Source organism: Mustela nigripes, chromosome 12 (genome assembly GCF_022355385.1).
Source record: "Mustela nigripes isolate SB6536 chromosome 12, MUSNIG.SB6536, whole genome shotgun sequence".
Classification (NCBI taxonomy): Eukaryota; Metazoa; Chordata; class Mammalia; order Carnivora; family Mustelidae; genus Mustela; species Mustela nigripes.
The window spans coordinates 57,522,917-57,538,769 of record NC_081568.1 but is presented as its reverse complement, the minus strand read 5'-3'; the positions used below and the strand labels follow the sequence as shown (position 1 = coordinate 57,538,769).

At 49.6% G+C, this 15,853-nt stretch overlaps 1 protein-coding gene across 3 annotated transcripts in view; it reads right to left on the bottom strand.

Annotated features, from left to right (window-relative positions):
• The window catches only part of WWC1 (WW and C2 domain containing 1), a 151,604-nt gene extending 136,162 nt beyond the window's left edge, over window positions 1–15,442 (bottom strand). For 2 of the 3 annotated variants that reach the window (XM_059417319.1, XM_059417320.1), the window contains exon 1: window positions 15,322–15,442. In XM_059417319.1, the coding sequence (XP_059273302.1) occupies window positions 15,322–15,440 (119 nt within the window). In that variant the 5' untranslated portion in view covers window positions 15,441–15,442. The remainder of the gene's footprint in view (window positions 1–15,321) is intronic. The other variant, XM_059417321.1, reaches the window with a different exon arrangement.
• Between the last annotated feature and the right edge of the window lie 411 nt (window positions 15,443–15,853).

Genomic DNA, 15,853 nt, shown 5'->3' with positions numbered 1-15,853 from the left:
TTTATTTATTTATTTGACAGAGAGAGAGGTCACAAGTAGGCAGAGAGGCAGGCAGAGAAGGGGGGGAAGCAGGCTCCCCACTGAGCAGAGAGTCTGATGTGGGCCTCGATTCCAGGACTCTTAAGATCATGACCTGAACCAAAGGCAGAGGCTTATTAACCCACTGAGCCACCCAGGCACCCTCAAATAAATAAAATCTTGAAAAATCAAAAAACAGTATGTGGGTTCCTCAAAAAATGAAAAACAAAACTACCATATGACCTAGCAATCTCACTTCTGGGTAACACTGAAGGAAATGAAAACACTGATTCAAAAATATATTTGCACCCCATACTCATGGAGGCCTCATTTACAACAGTCGAGATAATGGAAACAGCCTAAGTGGCCACTGATGAATGAATGGGTAAAGGGAATGTGGTGTATATATATAATGGAATAGACCTACCATGAAGAAGAATGAAATCTTATGTTAACATGGATGGACCTTGAGGGCATTATGCTAAGTGAAATAAGATAGAGAAAGACAAATACGATATGATCTCATATGTGGGATCCAAAAATAAGACAAAACAAGCTCACAGATAGAGAACAGGCTGGTGGCTGCCAGAGGCAGGAGGTGTGGTGGGCAAAATGAGTGAAAGGGGACAAAAGGTACAAACATCCAGTTAACAAAATAAATAAGTCCTGGAGATGTGTAAGCCTGGAGACGGGATATACAGCATGGTGACCATAGTTCACAATACTGCATTGCATACTTGAAAACTGCTAACAGCAGACAGTACAAGGTCTTGTCACAAAAGAAAAAAATACTCTAGGTATTGAGGGATATTAACTGGACTTACTGTGATGATCATTTTGCAATATATACAAATACTGAATCATTAGCTGTACACCTAAAACTAAACTTACAAGTCAATTACATCTCTACAAAATAAACAAAAATTAAACAAAGACACCAGGAAAGGAGGAGGGTCCGCCGTGTTGTCAGGTGGTACAGGGAAGTCAGAGCTCACCGTGGGGCTCCTGTGACCTTTCTGGAACTGCGGTCAGAGGAGGAGTTGGGAGGAGGAGGAGGATGTCCAGTGTTGGAGCATGAGTGGGGGCTGCGGAGCCAGTGGCTATGGAATTCCTCTGTGTTCTTCAGAGGGAGGGGCGTGGGGTGGGAGCACAAAAGGCTGAACATTTATTCTTGGAGAGGGAATGCCAGAGCACACTGGAGAAGAATGCACAGAGGTCTGGAAGAAGGAAGAGATTTCCTCGATAGGAGGTCCAAAAAGCAGGCCAGGTTGGGGCAGAGGCCAAAGGGATTCTAGTCCTGGTTGGGTTCAGGGGCTCTCAAACTTAAGAGGGTATCAAAATCACTTGAGGGTGCCTTTCACACACACATGGGGGCTGGGTCCACATAATCCATGGGTTCTGATTATGCTGACGGGGGCTGGGCCTGGAAATAAGCATTTGAGCCACTCCGGCAGTTCAGATGTATGCAGTCAGCAGATGATGCCGGACTCAGGGGAAATGTGGCTCCTTGGCCCAAGGAGAGAAGAAACCCTGTTGGTGGCCACTACAGGAAGGATCACAATCTACTCACCGGAATTAAGAAGCCCTGTATGAAGAGGGAGACGAGTGATCATTACAAATGCATCTTATCTAAAGTTCACAGCAAACCCAGTTTTTCAAATTCTGGAACTTTACAACTTTATGCCTTGACCTCTGGTGTCAATCACAAGGACTTATTTTCTAATACAGCATCTTTTTCATTTTCATGATCTGTAATTATGTTTATGTTTTTATTATTTGGCTGTTAAGTTCCACGAGGGGCGATGTTAGCCTTTATTCACTATGGGATTCCGTTCCTAGTACAGTTCCCACCAGGAACCAAATACACAAAGGTAATGACATTCTTTTGTTTCAGTTCTAACCAAGTGCAATAGAATTGGAAGGTAGTTCATGCCCAGTTAGAGCCACTTCGGGCCTGAGATGCCCCAAATGACTTCTAGGGACCCCAAAACAAACATCCTAATGATGTTCTAGTTGGCAAGCAAGAGTGCTGCAGACCAAGCCCATACGCTGGGCAGACACCAAGAGTCCAAGAGGAACTTGATTCTTGCTAAGTCTTTGGTGCCAAAGTAGTAAGAGATGGAGACTTCTTGAACACAGCCCATAAGGAGGGTAAAGCGGAGATGCTGATCACCACCATGGACGGAGAAATTTGGTTGAGGACGTTCATCCCTGGGGGGTAGATTTTGAAAAAAACCTACTGTACTCTGAAAAACAACTCACTCACCCTGCTTCCTGAAAAGGGACATCTGCTAGAACAGGAGTAGAGCAAACACGAAAGCCTGGCCTCTCCAAACAGACCCCGAGCAACTGGAAAAAGTGGTCAGTGCAGGAATCACCATACTGAAAGGGGCTCTGGTCTGAATGACCAGGATGAAGTCAGTGTTGCTCTCCCTGACAGCCTTGCCTGACCTACGCGATCGTGAAGAACGTGCATTTTGGGGTGGGCAGACTGAATCTGAATCCCAGTTCTGCTACTTACTAGCTTACAATCGTGGGCAAGTTTTCAACCCCCTATGCATCACTTTCCCCATCAGCAGAATGGAGATGGTATCGTTCTTACTTCACTGGGCTGCTCGGAGAATTACATTGGATAATGCATTCAAAGCCCACAGCCCAGATCTTGGCACAGTCTAAGGTCTTAATAAATGTTAGCTATTATTAGTTCTTACCCACAGGCTATGATCTATATGGTGACAATGTCTGCACGCCCCACTCTCTTGGAGTTTCAAGGACACAGATGTGTGCATGAAATCCAGACGGGGTTCTGCTGAGGTCAGACAGAAGCAGCACTGGGGGCCCAACCCCCAAGACTGCAACTCCGCAGTAGCTTAGACCAATTTGTTCAAAAGCATTACTGCTGCAATGGGAATTTAAAGATTTTCACATTAAAGTAAAGATGAGCTTAAATCTCTCTGATCCTTAACACTCCAGGAAAGAAATCACAAGGCAGGTACAGCAAGGTGACTGAAATCCCCCAAAGATCTACTTCTCCCCTACCACAACTGCTTTTTAAATATTTCCTAGATCATCTCAATTTTTCTATATAGAACTGTAGAAATCTTTATTTTTAAAACCTTCTAGGAGGTACTTTCATATAATCTCACTGAAACCTTGCAAGTGTTTATAAGACCATTATCTACCTACAGTCACGGTTCTCCAATCTGGCTCTACCCTGGAAGTCCCGTGCCCAGGCCATACCGCAGTCCAATTAAACCAGAATGTCTGGGAGTGGGCCAGACATGGGTATTTTTAGCACTCTCCTCCTGTGAGACCAATGTGCAGTTGAACTTGAGAATCACTGACTGATCCTTTTGTCCCCCAGGTCCAAACACAACCTCCTATCTTCTGTTGCAGAAAGGGGACCAAAGGTTATTACTCCCCCACGGTAGAGCAATGGAGGCTATGGCTCAGGGAAGGCAAATGACTTGTTGCTCTGACCAGAAGCAGAATCTAAAACTCCCAACTAGGGAGCATTCATTTCCTGACTCGTGCATTCCTACTGTGTGCCAGCCACCAGGCTACCCAACCACCCCGAATGGAGAACACGCAGGGAGGGGGCCACGCTGTTCTACTACAGTGTAAGGTGCCATGGGGGCCAGGCAAAGCACATGGGGAGGGCCTTTCTAACCTTCATTTGTGAGCTGAAGCTCGATGTGGGAGGTCAAGCAACGGTCGGGTCTGGTGAAAGTGTGAATGAGGGTCTATCTTACACAATACAAGTCTGAGGATGATACTAAAATAGTCATAAGCCAATGAAGACCATTTCAACTCGCCCCACCTGCCAGTGCTCAGAGAGTTCTTTAAATCTGATCAGTTTCAGGGTACCTGGGTGGCTCAGTGGGTTAAGCCGCTGCCTTCGGCTCAGGTCATGATCTCAGGGTCCTGGGATCGAGTCCCACATCTCTCTCTGCCTGCCTCTCTGCCTACTTGTGATCTCTGTCTGTCAAATAAATAAATAAAATCTTTAAAAAAAAAAAAATCTGGTCAGTTTCTCCCTGTGATCACTAACAAAATATCTTAGGTCATTCTGGCTGCAAACATTTGGCCAGTTGATCTGAGACTGAGGGGCAGTAGAGTCAAGTTTTGGATCCAGTAGGTGGAATGTGAGTATCTGAATTTCTCTTTTTTTGCTTTTTTTTTTCTTTTTAAGATTTTCTTTCTTTATGAGAGAGAGAGAGCGAGCAAGTAAGCAAGAGAGCACAGGCAAGGGGAGCTGCAGAGGAGGAGAAGCAGACTCCCTGCTGAACAGGGAGCCCAATGTGGGGCTTCATCCCAGGACCCTGGGAGCCTGACCTGAGCCTAAGGCAGACACTTAACCGACTGAACCACCCAGGTGTCCCAAGAATCTGTTTCTATCTTTCTTTCCTTTTTTTTTTTTTTGGAGAATCTGTGTTTTTAATGGGTTCCCAGGAGAAGCTGATATGCTAGTCTGGGACCACATTTTGAGAACTTGGGCTGGGTGACCAGTAAGGAAGCTAAAAGAAATACCCAGGGTCTCCAATGCAGCTGGCAAATGTTTGTTTTATGTCAGCGATGGAAATAAAGCACTCAGGCTCCTTTTGAAACTCCTTGAGCTGTTAAGATACCTTTCAATAGTCCCCTCTAGCAAAAGTCATTGTTTACTGGACTATGTTTATCGCTGAAGTATGATCAGTTCTCCCAGAGAAACAGGAAGAATATGGTTTATGCCCAAGAACTCTGGTACTCAAAATATATGAATTGAGCAGTAATTATATAGTGACCGATAAAGCTATAAAATGTACTAAGGAGGGGCATCTGGGTGGCTTAGCTTGTTAAATGTCTGCCTTTGGCTCATAATCTCAGAGTCCCACATCAGGCTCCCTGCTCAGGGGGGAGCCTGCTTCTCCCTCTCCCTCTTCCCCTCCTCTCTGCTTGTGCTCTGTCTCTCAAATGAATAAACAAAATTTATTTTAAAAAACATTTTATTTATTCACTTGAGAGACAGAGAGAGCACAAGCAGGGGAGAGGCAGAGGGAGAAACAGCCTCCTTGCTAAGCTGGGAACCTCCCGTGGGGCTCGATCCCAGGACCTGAGATCATGACCTGAGCCAAAAGCAGATGCTCAACCACCTGAGCCACCCTGGTGCCCAAATAAATAAAATTTTAATAATAATAATAATAATAATAATAATAATAAAATGTACCAAGGAGGCCTTACTTGCTGCTTGTAGAACTACCCAGAGAATAGTTATAGTTATTTAAGTTTAGAACTTATAATGAGACACCTCTAATTTGGTTTTGTGCAACCCTATGAGGTACACTCTAACGTATTCTCATTTGCCAGTGAAGACATGGAGACTCACGAAGGTTTAAGTAACGTAACCAAGCTCATAGAACTAGCCACTGACAAGGCTGGGATATAAAATCCAAACTGTGGTCAAGGGGACCAAGAATGGACATTGGCTCCCTCAAAATTGTGAGGATTCAGCGAGAATCCAGAGAGGGACTTGCCTCTTCCACACACCTCCCCTGTACTCCCTAGAGCTGAGGTCGGATGGGGATAGGAGGGTCTGAAAGTTCCAAGGGGTGAAGGAGCCCGGCAACCCTCTCTCTCGGCAGAGCAGCTGGGCATGGATGTCCTGGCTCAGCGCCAATGAGAAACAGAGAGGAGGGTTCCCTCTGATCCTCTCCTGAGTACCGATACAGAGATCCTATACATTCCGATGTAAAGAGAGGTCCCTCTGGCTTCCAGAATCCCTTCAGACTTCCTGCTTCCCTGTGCTTTCTTTCACAATGGAGGGGGGACCCCTACAGATTTTGCCACCGCTGGGCTTCAGGATAGCCAAAGAACTAGGACAAGGGTATGCTCATGCCATCACAGCCGTGCAGGGACAGCGCTTGCTCCCGAAACCACTTTCTCTCGCTCTCTTGGCATAAGAATGAGGACCAGGTATCCTCAGCCGCTTTCCTCGGTTTCCCTGTCTGTGAAACAGGAATAATACAGTCCTTTTCCAGGCTACTGTGAGGATTCAATGAATTGACTGCCGGGAGCGGTGCAGGGCAAGGACCAGCAGCAACACCTGGGGACAGGTTCAACATGCAAATTTCCAGGCCCCACAGCACCCCTATGGACACAAACCAGGCACCGGTGGCAGGGAGTAGGAGTGGGATTTAACAAGCCCTCTGGCTGGTTCTGATGCTTCCCCAAGTTTGGCAACCTCTGCTCTAAAGTGTAAGCTCCACGAGGACAGGATTTCTGTTGGTCCTGTCACTCCCAAGTCCCCAGTGCTGGAATAACGTCTGGCATATTACAGACACCCTACCCACTTCCAGGCACTCAATAAATATTTTTGAATGATTAAATGAGTCCAGTTGAAACAGGGGAGGAAGGAAAACCAAGGTCCAGAGAGCCTGGCATTTCTAACTCTATCTGCATAGCTTGATGACTCTCTTACTCATTTGTAGTAAATATTACAAGTCGCAGACGGACTGTTGTGTCTCACCCCTGCATTCCCAATTCCTAGCGCAGTGCCCAGTTCATCCTGACAGGCTCTTGGCAACACCCTGCCGAAGGCACAAATGTCTCCCAGGTCCAAATCTTAAGTTCACACCACAAACGCCAACAGGGGCAGCAGGAGGTGGAGGGTCTGTCCCTCCACCTTCCCAAGATGGGTAAAAGAATTTCGGAGAACACCAAGCCCCCAGCTGTAATGTAACTTATCTGTTTCACTGTTTGCCCTTCTCCCTCACCCAAGGGTGCACCCTGCTGCCGCAGGGACTTTGCTCTGATCTCAGCCCTGGCGACGGAGCCTGAAGCCCAGTAGGCACTCAATAAATACCTGCTGGATGAGTGGCCAGCCCCGGCTGGGTGGGTCATGATAAGTACCAAGGCCCTTCTGCACCACCACCACACTAAAATCAGCAGCTTGGGTCCTCAAACGGCTCTCTGGCAGTTCCGGAGGCGGGGGGTGGAGGGGAAGGAAGGACTTCTGGAGTGAGGAGACATGGTATCAAGGAGTCACAGATGAATTCCAGATACCTCCAGTTTCTGCAGCAGCCTTTTCAGTTCTGCCTTGACAACCGCGATTCATTACCCTTGCTTCACACTCAGCTCCGGTGCCAGCTCGCCCGCAAGAGTCACTCCGCTCCAGAAATTCCAAAGAAGGGCTTGTCTCCGATAAGACTGGGGGTGGGGTGGGGGGTAGACTTTATTGACTTATTTATCTAACGAGTGCCGCCAAGGCGGTTTACAAGCTCTGATGTCAACGTGGCCCAGAATGAGCCCTGGCCTACCAGAAGACACTGGAGTTGCCAAGGAAGGAATGATCATTCCACTTCCCCTACAGATGTACAGGAGGGCAAATGCACCTCACCAGGAACAGGTGCCATCAGAAAGACTGATATGCACTCGGCACTGGGCTAAGACTTGCCGAGTCTGGTGTCATGTCATCCTTGGGTGTAGGGAGGTCCTACTCTGAGGAAAAGAAACTAATTTGAGGTCACTGACTATGTGTAACGAGAGAGCCAGAACTTGGTCTGGTGCCCTGCGAAGATCTTTATGAAGACATTATCAATTGCAGGGAATAGTGTGGAATTGTCGGACCCGTATTTGGCTGCAAGCACACAATCGTGTTTCTCCACAGCGAACACTACACTAATAGGTGTGTTTCTGTTGATTCCTCTGTCGTTAAAAAGTTCCTTTTCCTTATGCTTCCCTCTCTCTCTTCCCTTCCTCTCTCTGAATTTACTGAGAGTGCCGTCATGCCAAGAGGAAGGCTTTGAAATCAGATGGACCTCGATTCAGATTCCAACTCTGCCTTTCTACCTGCCTGACCTTGAGCTTGTCATTTGCCCATTCTTAGTCCCAGTTTCCCTATTTGCAAAATGCCAGGAATCTACAATGAGCAACAGAGCTTGCCGCACGGCAGGTACTGGATAGAGACGATTACATCGAACTATTATTATCTTCATTATCGCCAACGTTAAAACCAGTTACTGTTTGCCTTGTTAGCAGTAAAAAGACAAGCCATGCACTTGGGAGGAAATTCCTGGAATACGAAGTGAAATGCTTACAGAGCCCTAACTATCTAAGAAAAGCCACAACAGATGCAAGATCAGAAGGCTGTCCCAAGGTCACCTCATCCTAGAAGCCACCTGATGCCTGTATCTTGATATTTCATCCTTCCAAGTCAGGCACCAGTCAGTGGATCGGAAGGGCTGCCCCAGTGACCAATCAAACAAGCAACCGCCACTGGGCGGGGAGAAAGCCAGCGTGGGGACAGCTGGGCTGCTACAGAACCAGGCCCAGCAACAGCAGGCAGCCGGCTGGGGAAAGTCAGCAGCTGCCGTTGGCCTGGTGTCCCGGCTGCCAGAGAGTGATGAATGGAGCAGGGGAAGAAAAAAGGCAACAAAGGTGTCCCTAATCTTGATGCAGCTTCATTTTTTTTTTTTTTTTTCTGGCTGACCATTGAGTGAGAACTTAAGCCTGGGTCCTTTTTCTTTGGCAGACATTTGAAACTGAAAGATCCCATTTCTTCCCAACGGTGAGATGTCATGGGTAGAAGCATTGAGGAGGCAACTGCGGGGGGGCGGGGAAGGGGGAAGGACTGGAGAATGTGACCCACCACACTTGTCCATTTTTCCACTCCTCCCCACTCTCTCGACTCCACCGGCTCCCCCCCCCCCCCATCCAGCATCTTTAGAAAATGTTCTGTGTGCTCCCAACATGGCAACAGTGAACGCCTGTCCCCGCCTCAATCTCCCCCCATTATTTTGGCAAGAGGTTTTCTGCTCAGGAGCTGGAGGCTTAATGGCCTGCTGGTGAAGGTTGAATAACAAAACACCACTGTATCCAGTTTCTAAGTTTTCTCTTCTTTTATCTCACTCTGAAACAGGGATTCAAGGCAGCCCGAGAAGCTTGTCAGCAGCAAGCAGAGCTTCTCGCTGTTCTGTGGCAGGGTTTGCTACCGACTGGCCCTGCCCATGCTGGAAGACAACAGGCCGTGTGAATTTTTCACACACGCTCAGCCCAGAATCAGCCCTCAGCCCTGCCCAAGTGGAAGCCCCAGGAGATGTCAGCCCAGCCATTTCTCCAAAAGAAGTGGATTTTTCTTGTCCAGAGCCCCCCTCTGGGTGCTGGGGGTTGCAGGTCCTCACTGCCTGGAGGAGAGAGAGAGATGGCCCGAGAGAGCTCCTGACAGTCAGCATGGACAGCCAACTGCCCCTCACTTGGCAAACCCTGGAAATGCCACCATAACTTGACTAAGGCTTCTTCCAGTTCAGGAAGGTCTGCAGCAACATGCCGGCCACCTTCCAACTCAGACGTATTTGAGCACTGTTCTCTCCTTATGTGCACCTGAGCTTGGTGTTACAACCCTCCCAGTAACTAAGGCAACCTGATTCTCTTCTCTTCAAAAGAGCAGTGTTTCACAGCTACCTGGGATCCCGGGGGATTGGAGAATCAGGTCAGTTTGGCTAGGCAAAAAGCCGGGGCGGGGGGAGGGGGTGATGACAGAGAGTAGCTGCCTTGGCTACTAATTCCCTGGCCACTGGGAACATTTACCCAAGCAACTTGGAAATGACTTTGAGCTCTCGACACACACTGTATCCTTTAGAACTTCTTTGCCTCTGTTTCTGTGCTCTCTTTCCCAGAGCTCTGGTTAGCTGGCTGCTTCCGGAAGGTGGGGTTTTTGCCCAACAGCCTCCTGATCTGCTGAGGATCTCACAGGCACTGATCAAGCATCCTCAATATCTCCCTGAGAGGCACAGCAGGTCGGCTTCAGCGCAGGAATACATGGAAACTCCCAAGCCCACCTTACTGACGGGTTATCTGGAACAGCTAGGAGTTCCAGATAGGAGTGTGGACTCAAGAGTCCCACTACCTGGGCTCCAATTCAAGGTGCATCACCTACTGGTGATCTTGAGCAACTTACTTTACCTTTCTAAGTCTCAGTGTCCTCCTCTGAACACAAAAATAATTACAGTACTTACTTCACAAGGTTGGCGAAAGGATGAAATGAGATCCTAACAGGAAAGGCTCAGCCCAGTGAGTACCACAGAGTAAATTCAGTGTCACAGTATTCCCAGGACACGATTCACAAACGGTTGGGATGGTATGAAAGGAAACTGCCAGTCTACACAGTCAGAAAGGATTATGGAAAATAACTCAGCCACAAGCCTAAAATATTCCCGAATCATTACAATGGGTGAGGAGAAACTGGATCTGATTTTTAGGGAAAAGTTTATATAAAAGAAAGAGGGAAGGAGACCATTCCTAGTGATTCAAGGTGTGACCTTGGGCAAGTCACTTGTCTCTGAGTCTTCGTTTTATCAGTGAAACAAGAGGGAAGGGTTACATGACCGGAAAGGTCCATCCCCGCTGCAAACTGCTACAGAGCAGGGCAGAGACTCAGTCCCCATTTGATTTAAGTGTTCCACAGGCACTTCCAAGTAAAAGCCAGAAGGACTGGCATTCCCAAGCGCCTCCTGGGTATTGGGCTCTGTGCTAACTGCTCTACCTGACTTAGCTTATTTAACATCTGTAACTACCCTTGACAACTATGTGTACCTCCCTATTGTAGAAAAGACAAAAGCCAAGGTTTGCAACTTGCCAAGGTCACTTGGGTAGCAAGTAGGACATCCGAGATGCCACCATTCAAAAGCTCACCTCTTTCCACTGTCCACACTTGCTCTCTGGTTAACTGTGGCCGGGCCACACCAGAATGGTTACAGGTAAGTGAAGTCAGGCCTGTCCCCACTCCATTCCCCAAGGCCAAATTCTTTAGGCAGTGGAGGCCAGGCAGTGGAGCAGGGCAGAGCAGCAGTCAGATGTGTGGGTTCTGGCATCAGTGCACTTAGCAATCATATCTCGCCTCCACAAAAGCTGGCTTTCACCAAACTCAGCCCCCCGGAGCCTCAGGCACCTCAGAGATCATAGTACCTATTCCCAGGCTTGTCAGAAGGAGTAAAGGAAATCGCCCATATAAAGCTCTCTTTATAAAGCCCATATAAATTGGTGAGCAATTTCTAGGTTAATCTAAGGCAGGAGTATGAACCTGGGGTCCAAGAGCCCCCTGAAATTATGTGCCAAAACTGAATTTGCACTTTCCTTCCAGAAGCATCTTTAGCCTTTATCGGATTCTCATAAGGATCTGTGGCTAGAAGGAGGTTAAGCTCCTTGGATGGTAGCCCAACTTCCTATAGTAGAAGTAATTTCTGAAAGAACAGGATTAGCACATGTTCCCTCAATCATGAGAGAAGTTGTGGAGTCCTCTTAACATGGCCTCTTAGCCATGTGGGCCTCCAGAACAAATCACACAGCCTCGGAAACTGTGCCCACAGAGCTCCTGGGTGGTTCCTGGAAGAAGGGTCTGAACGTACACCACCAAATGAGCAGGAATCAGGCTTCAAGAACCTTCTCTGGCAAGGCCAGTTCAAACAATCCATTCTTCCTCGGAGAACAATCAGCATATTTGTTTTTGCATACCACTAAGTTAAATACACAAGGAACGCTGGCCCTTTGTTGGGAGCTCCCAGAAGCACCCAGAGTTACTCCGCTGAAGGAACACTGCTCCAAGGGGCTGAGCTCTGAGGCCAGAGCACCTGATTCTCCAGGCCGGCCTTGCTTCAGGAGGAGCGTGTGGTGCTGTGGGAGCCTTTGGCCCAGTAGGCAGGGCCCAAGCTGCCCCCTGGACTCTCTCCGGTTGTTGGGACAACCGTCCTCAGGAATTTCGGCCTCCCAGTCCTGCCCTGGGTGAGAAGGGAAGAGAGCTGGCAAGCCTGGCTGCCTGGCTGCTCTTCCGACCCGCTGGTGAAAGGGGAAGCGGAAAACTGGATTCCCTACCCCCAGCAGCCTCCATGGCGGACAGCACAGAAAACAGCTCAGCCCCAGAGGGAGGAATGTGCCAAGACATTCTTCAGGGTTGGTAACCCGAGACGCTATTTTGTTCGTGGCTAAGAAATCACTTTTCTGACTGAAGGCCTGTTTGACTTACTTCTTTTAAATTCAAGGGAATGGGTGGGCATCCCCTTGATTCAGGTAAGGAAAAAGCCAAGACAAATGCTAACACACACACACACACACACACACACGCACGTACATAAGCTTCAGGAGTAGAACTTTATTTTTTATGTGATCGTTTGTTTAAGAGCATTAATTAGATGCAGAGATGTAAACACCTTGGTAGATGTTTATCTCCCCTACCCCACCACCCCAAGGTGTCTGGCTCTTTTTGACTTTGTCATTTTTTTTTCCTCTTCCTTGTTACAATTCCCCCTCTCCTTCTGCCATGGGGTCGGGAGGGGTAAGGTGAGGCCGAGGAGTTTGAAATCACATCTGAGACCTGGCAGGGTCCTGTGAACACCTCTCATCAACCATCTTCTCTCACCAACGGAGCACATACTTGTACCTCAGAGAGGTCAAGTGATTTACCCTAGGCCACACAGTAAGACTGTAAGACAGAAATCCCAAACGGGGTGTGCAGGAGAGAAATCCCAGACAGCCATAAGCGGACGCCCTCCACTTAGCCCTTTCCCCAAATTTTCAGTTAGCCCACCTTAACAGTGACCCCAGGATTGTGCTAGGAACACCTCAGCACCCCAAACTTCGGCACCCCCTAACTAACCTAGTGTGGGTAGGATGACCAGGAAGTACAAAGATGCATTAAAACCAATGACTTGCAAGGTGAAAGTGAGTGGCTCAGTTAAATGCTACTATGTTTTTAATTCCTCTCCAATGCTTGCCAGTCTGTTTAAAAACAAAGGCTGGGAATGGGGTACCTGAGTGGTTCAGTCGGTTAAGCATCTGACTTCAGCTCAGGTCATGATCTCAGGGTCCTGGGATCAAGTCCCCTGTTGAGCTCCCTGCCCAGTGCGAAGCCAGTTCCTGCCTCTCCTCCCTGCTTGTACTCGCTCTCACTACCTCTGTCTCTCTCAAATAAATAAAATCTTATTAAAAAAAAAAAAAAAAGCCCACAAAGGTTGGGCATACCTATTGCTGAGATATGGGCAAGCTACAGTACAGACCTAACATAATGGCGCTGGGTTGTTATTTTACTCCTCCTCTACTATTTCTTTCAGGATCTTTTCTATTTATGCCAACAGATATTACTAGTTTCCCATTTGTAGAAGTGGTTAAAAAATTTTCAAATTGAGTTGACTTAAAGTCACACAATACAAGTTCATTTAGTACAACATCAAGGTGGTGGTTCACATGATACCAAAATTTAAAAAATAATGCTCTAGCCAAGTCAGTTTTCCATTCGCCCTTGTCCAGGGATGAAAAATTACTGCTGTTTGAGAAGCTTTCTATAGCTGTATTATCCTCCCAGAGGCCCCAGAGAAGTCCCTAGATTCGTGACCTAGGGTAAGTTAGCAGCGCTCAATGTGGGGCTATCCTCCAACGTCCAGCCGCTGACAGCACACCAGCCTCAGTGAGCTGCTGGGACCAAAACCAGGCTGGAAATAGAAGACTGAACTCATGTCTGTTCTATAAGGAACAAGGGGCTGCCCTGTTCACCAACAGGGCAACAGCATCCCTGGTACAGAGGACCCTGAGTGGGGCAGGGAAGGATAGTGAGTCAGGACAAATTTGGAGGTCAGAATGTCAAGAGCTGGTAAAGAGTCTGGCATATGGGGAGTGATGGAAAGATCAAGATTTTCAAGCAAATCACACCTCAGGGCCTCAAATTTTTTCTTAGGTTTGAAAATAAGAACTGGGCGCTGATTATCTATGCCCCTTCCAACTTTCAGAATTCTTCTATTAGTCCTTCCATTCCAAGCAAACAATTAATCTGACAAACAGGGAACCTGGGGCTCAGAGGTTAAAGCAGCTTGCTCATGGGATGCTTCCTTTAGCAAAAAAAAATTTCTCTTCCAAGGCCACCTGGCTGGCTCAGTTGGTAGAGCCCACGAATCCCAATCTTGGGCTAGTGAGTTCAAGGCCCACACTGGGCATAGAGCTTTCTTTTCTTGATTTCTCTTCCAGGTTACATTAATGAGACATCCCGTGTGGTACTGAGAATAAAGCACGCACCCAGTAAATGTTAAATGAATGAACTTAAAGTGCTCACAGAAACTACTTGGAATCTCAACTCAAATTTTCTTTCTGCCTCTTTTTTTAAAGCCTCACCTTGCTACACACCCCATCTTGGACTTCTGGGACCTCAATCCCAACCCCGCCAGATGAAGGGTCCAAAAAATTCACCTCTATGGCTTTACAGGCACCTGATACCCAAGGTCGCGATGACGAGGTGAAAATTCCACATTCCTAAGACAGTAGGACCACAGACCAAGACATTAAGGACAAGGCAATCTCAGAGGGTGGTCCTCTCCACCCCTACCCCCAGGGGGCACCCCAGGATATACATGGGGATGGTATGTGTAAAGAAATGCCAAGCAATCAAAACCGGGAGAAAGTCTGGAAGCTAAGAACCACACCAGTCATCTCATCTCAGACTCCACCTGTCTCAGCACACACACACACACACACACACATCCCGTGCTACAGTCAGTTTGGTGCCCACCAAGGTCACGACGCGCTGGTACACGGCTGAGGAGCTCTGGCCCCTCAGGAAGAAAGGGAGGAGAACGAGGTGATGGGCTGGGCTTTGCGGGAGGCCTCTCACCTCCATCTGCATCCTAAGAGCTTCCAAGTTGCTGTAAGATTCCTGGAGAACCAATCTTCCCCATCAGCCCTCCCCCGCTCCTTCCTTTCCTTCCCACTCCCGGCCTCCAGGCCCCCTGGCTGCTCCTGCGCTCTTCTCAGAACCTCCCAGGCACCTGTCAAAAACCACACTCCGGGCTGCCTTCCCCTCTGCCTAGTGTCCTTCTTCCTCCAGCAGTTTCCCCCTGGATCCTGGGTCCCAACTACCCCCTCCTAACCAGATGCTTCCCCATCTCCCCCCATCTGCCCGGGAAAGACTCCCCCGGAAGCCCCAGAATCACTCGGCTAGGTTGCTTCCCCCGCCCCCGCCCGACCTCTTCCTAAAGGGGGCGGAGGGGGCGGGGCTAGAGCTTAAGGTCAAAACTCCGTGCAGGTGCCGGCTGGGGCCTAAGCCCTCCAAACGGGTGGCGGTAGGACTGCGTGGGCCAACCCACTGGCCGTCCTCTCCTCCCAGCAGCCCACCCCAGCAGGAGCAGCGCCCCAGACGGCGGGGGGTTGGGGAGGGGGCGGCAAACTAAAGACAGCGCAAGAGGCTCACAGAGTTCCCTTGCACCCCCGGCCCAGTCCCGGCTGGTGGTCCCCGGGGCAGGAGGGGGCCCAGGCCGGAACGCGAGGTGTGCGGGCTCCCCGGGGTCCTACCTGTCCCGCGGATCGATCCAGCTGGTGGTGCGGCTCGTGTGATCTATGTAGTAGACCTTGCCGTCGAAGTCGCGCGCCTCCTCCCAGCCCTCCGGCAGGGGCAGCTCCGGCCGGGGCATCTTCCCGAGCGCGGCCCGCGCTCCCCCATGCAGCTCCCGGTCGCCGCGGGGGCCCCCGGCTCAGCGGCTCCGGCCGGCCGTATTCAGCCCGGGCGGCCGCCGAGGCACCATGATGGGGGTGGGGTGGCGCCCGCGGACTGGGGGCCCTAGTGGGGGCCGGCCGCGGTGGCGCCGCGGTCCATGCGGCCCTGAGGCTCCGACCCGGCGCTGCCCGCTGCTCCCGCCACCGGCCTCTCACGCTGCCATGTGCGCCCGCAGCGGCGCGGTGCGGGCCCGGGGACGCGCCCGGCCGGCGGGACAGAACGAGCCGAGCGCAGCTGCCGCCTGCCCTCCTCCGCCGCGCTGCGCGCTGCGCCCTCCACGCCGCCGCCTGCAACCACCGCCTCCTCCTCTTCCTCCCCCTTGGCCGGGCG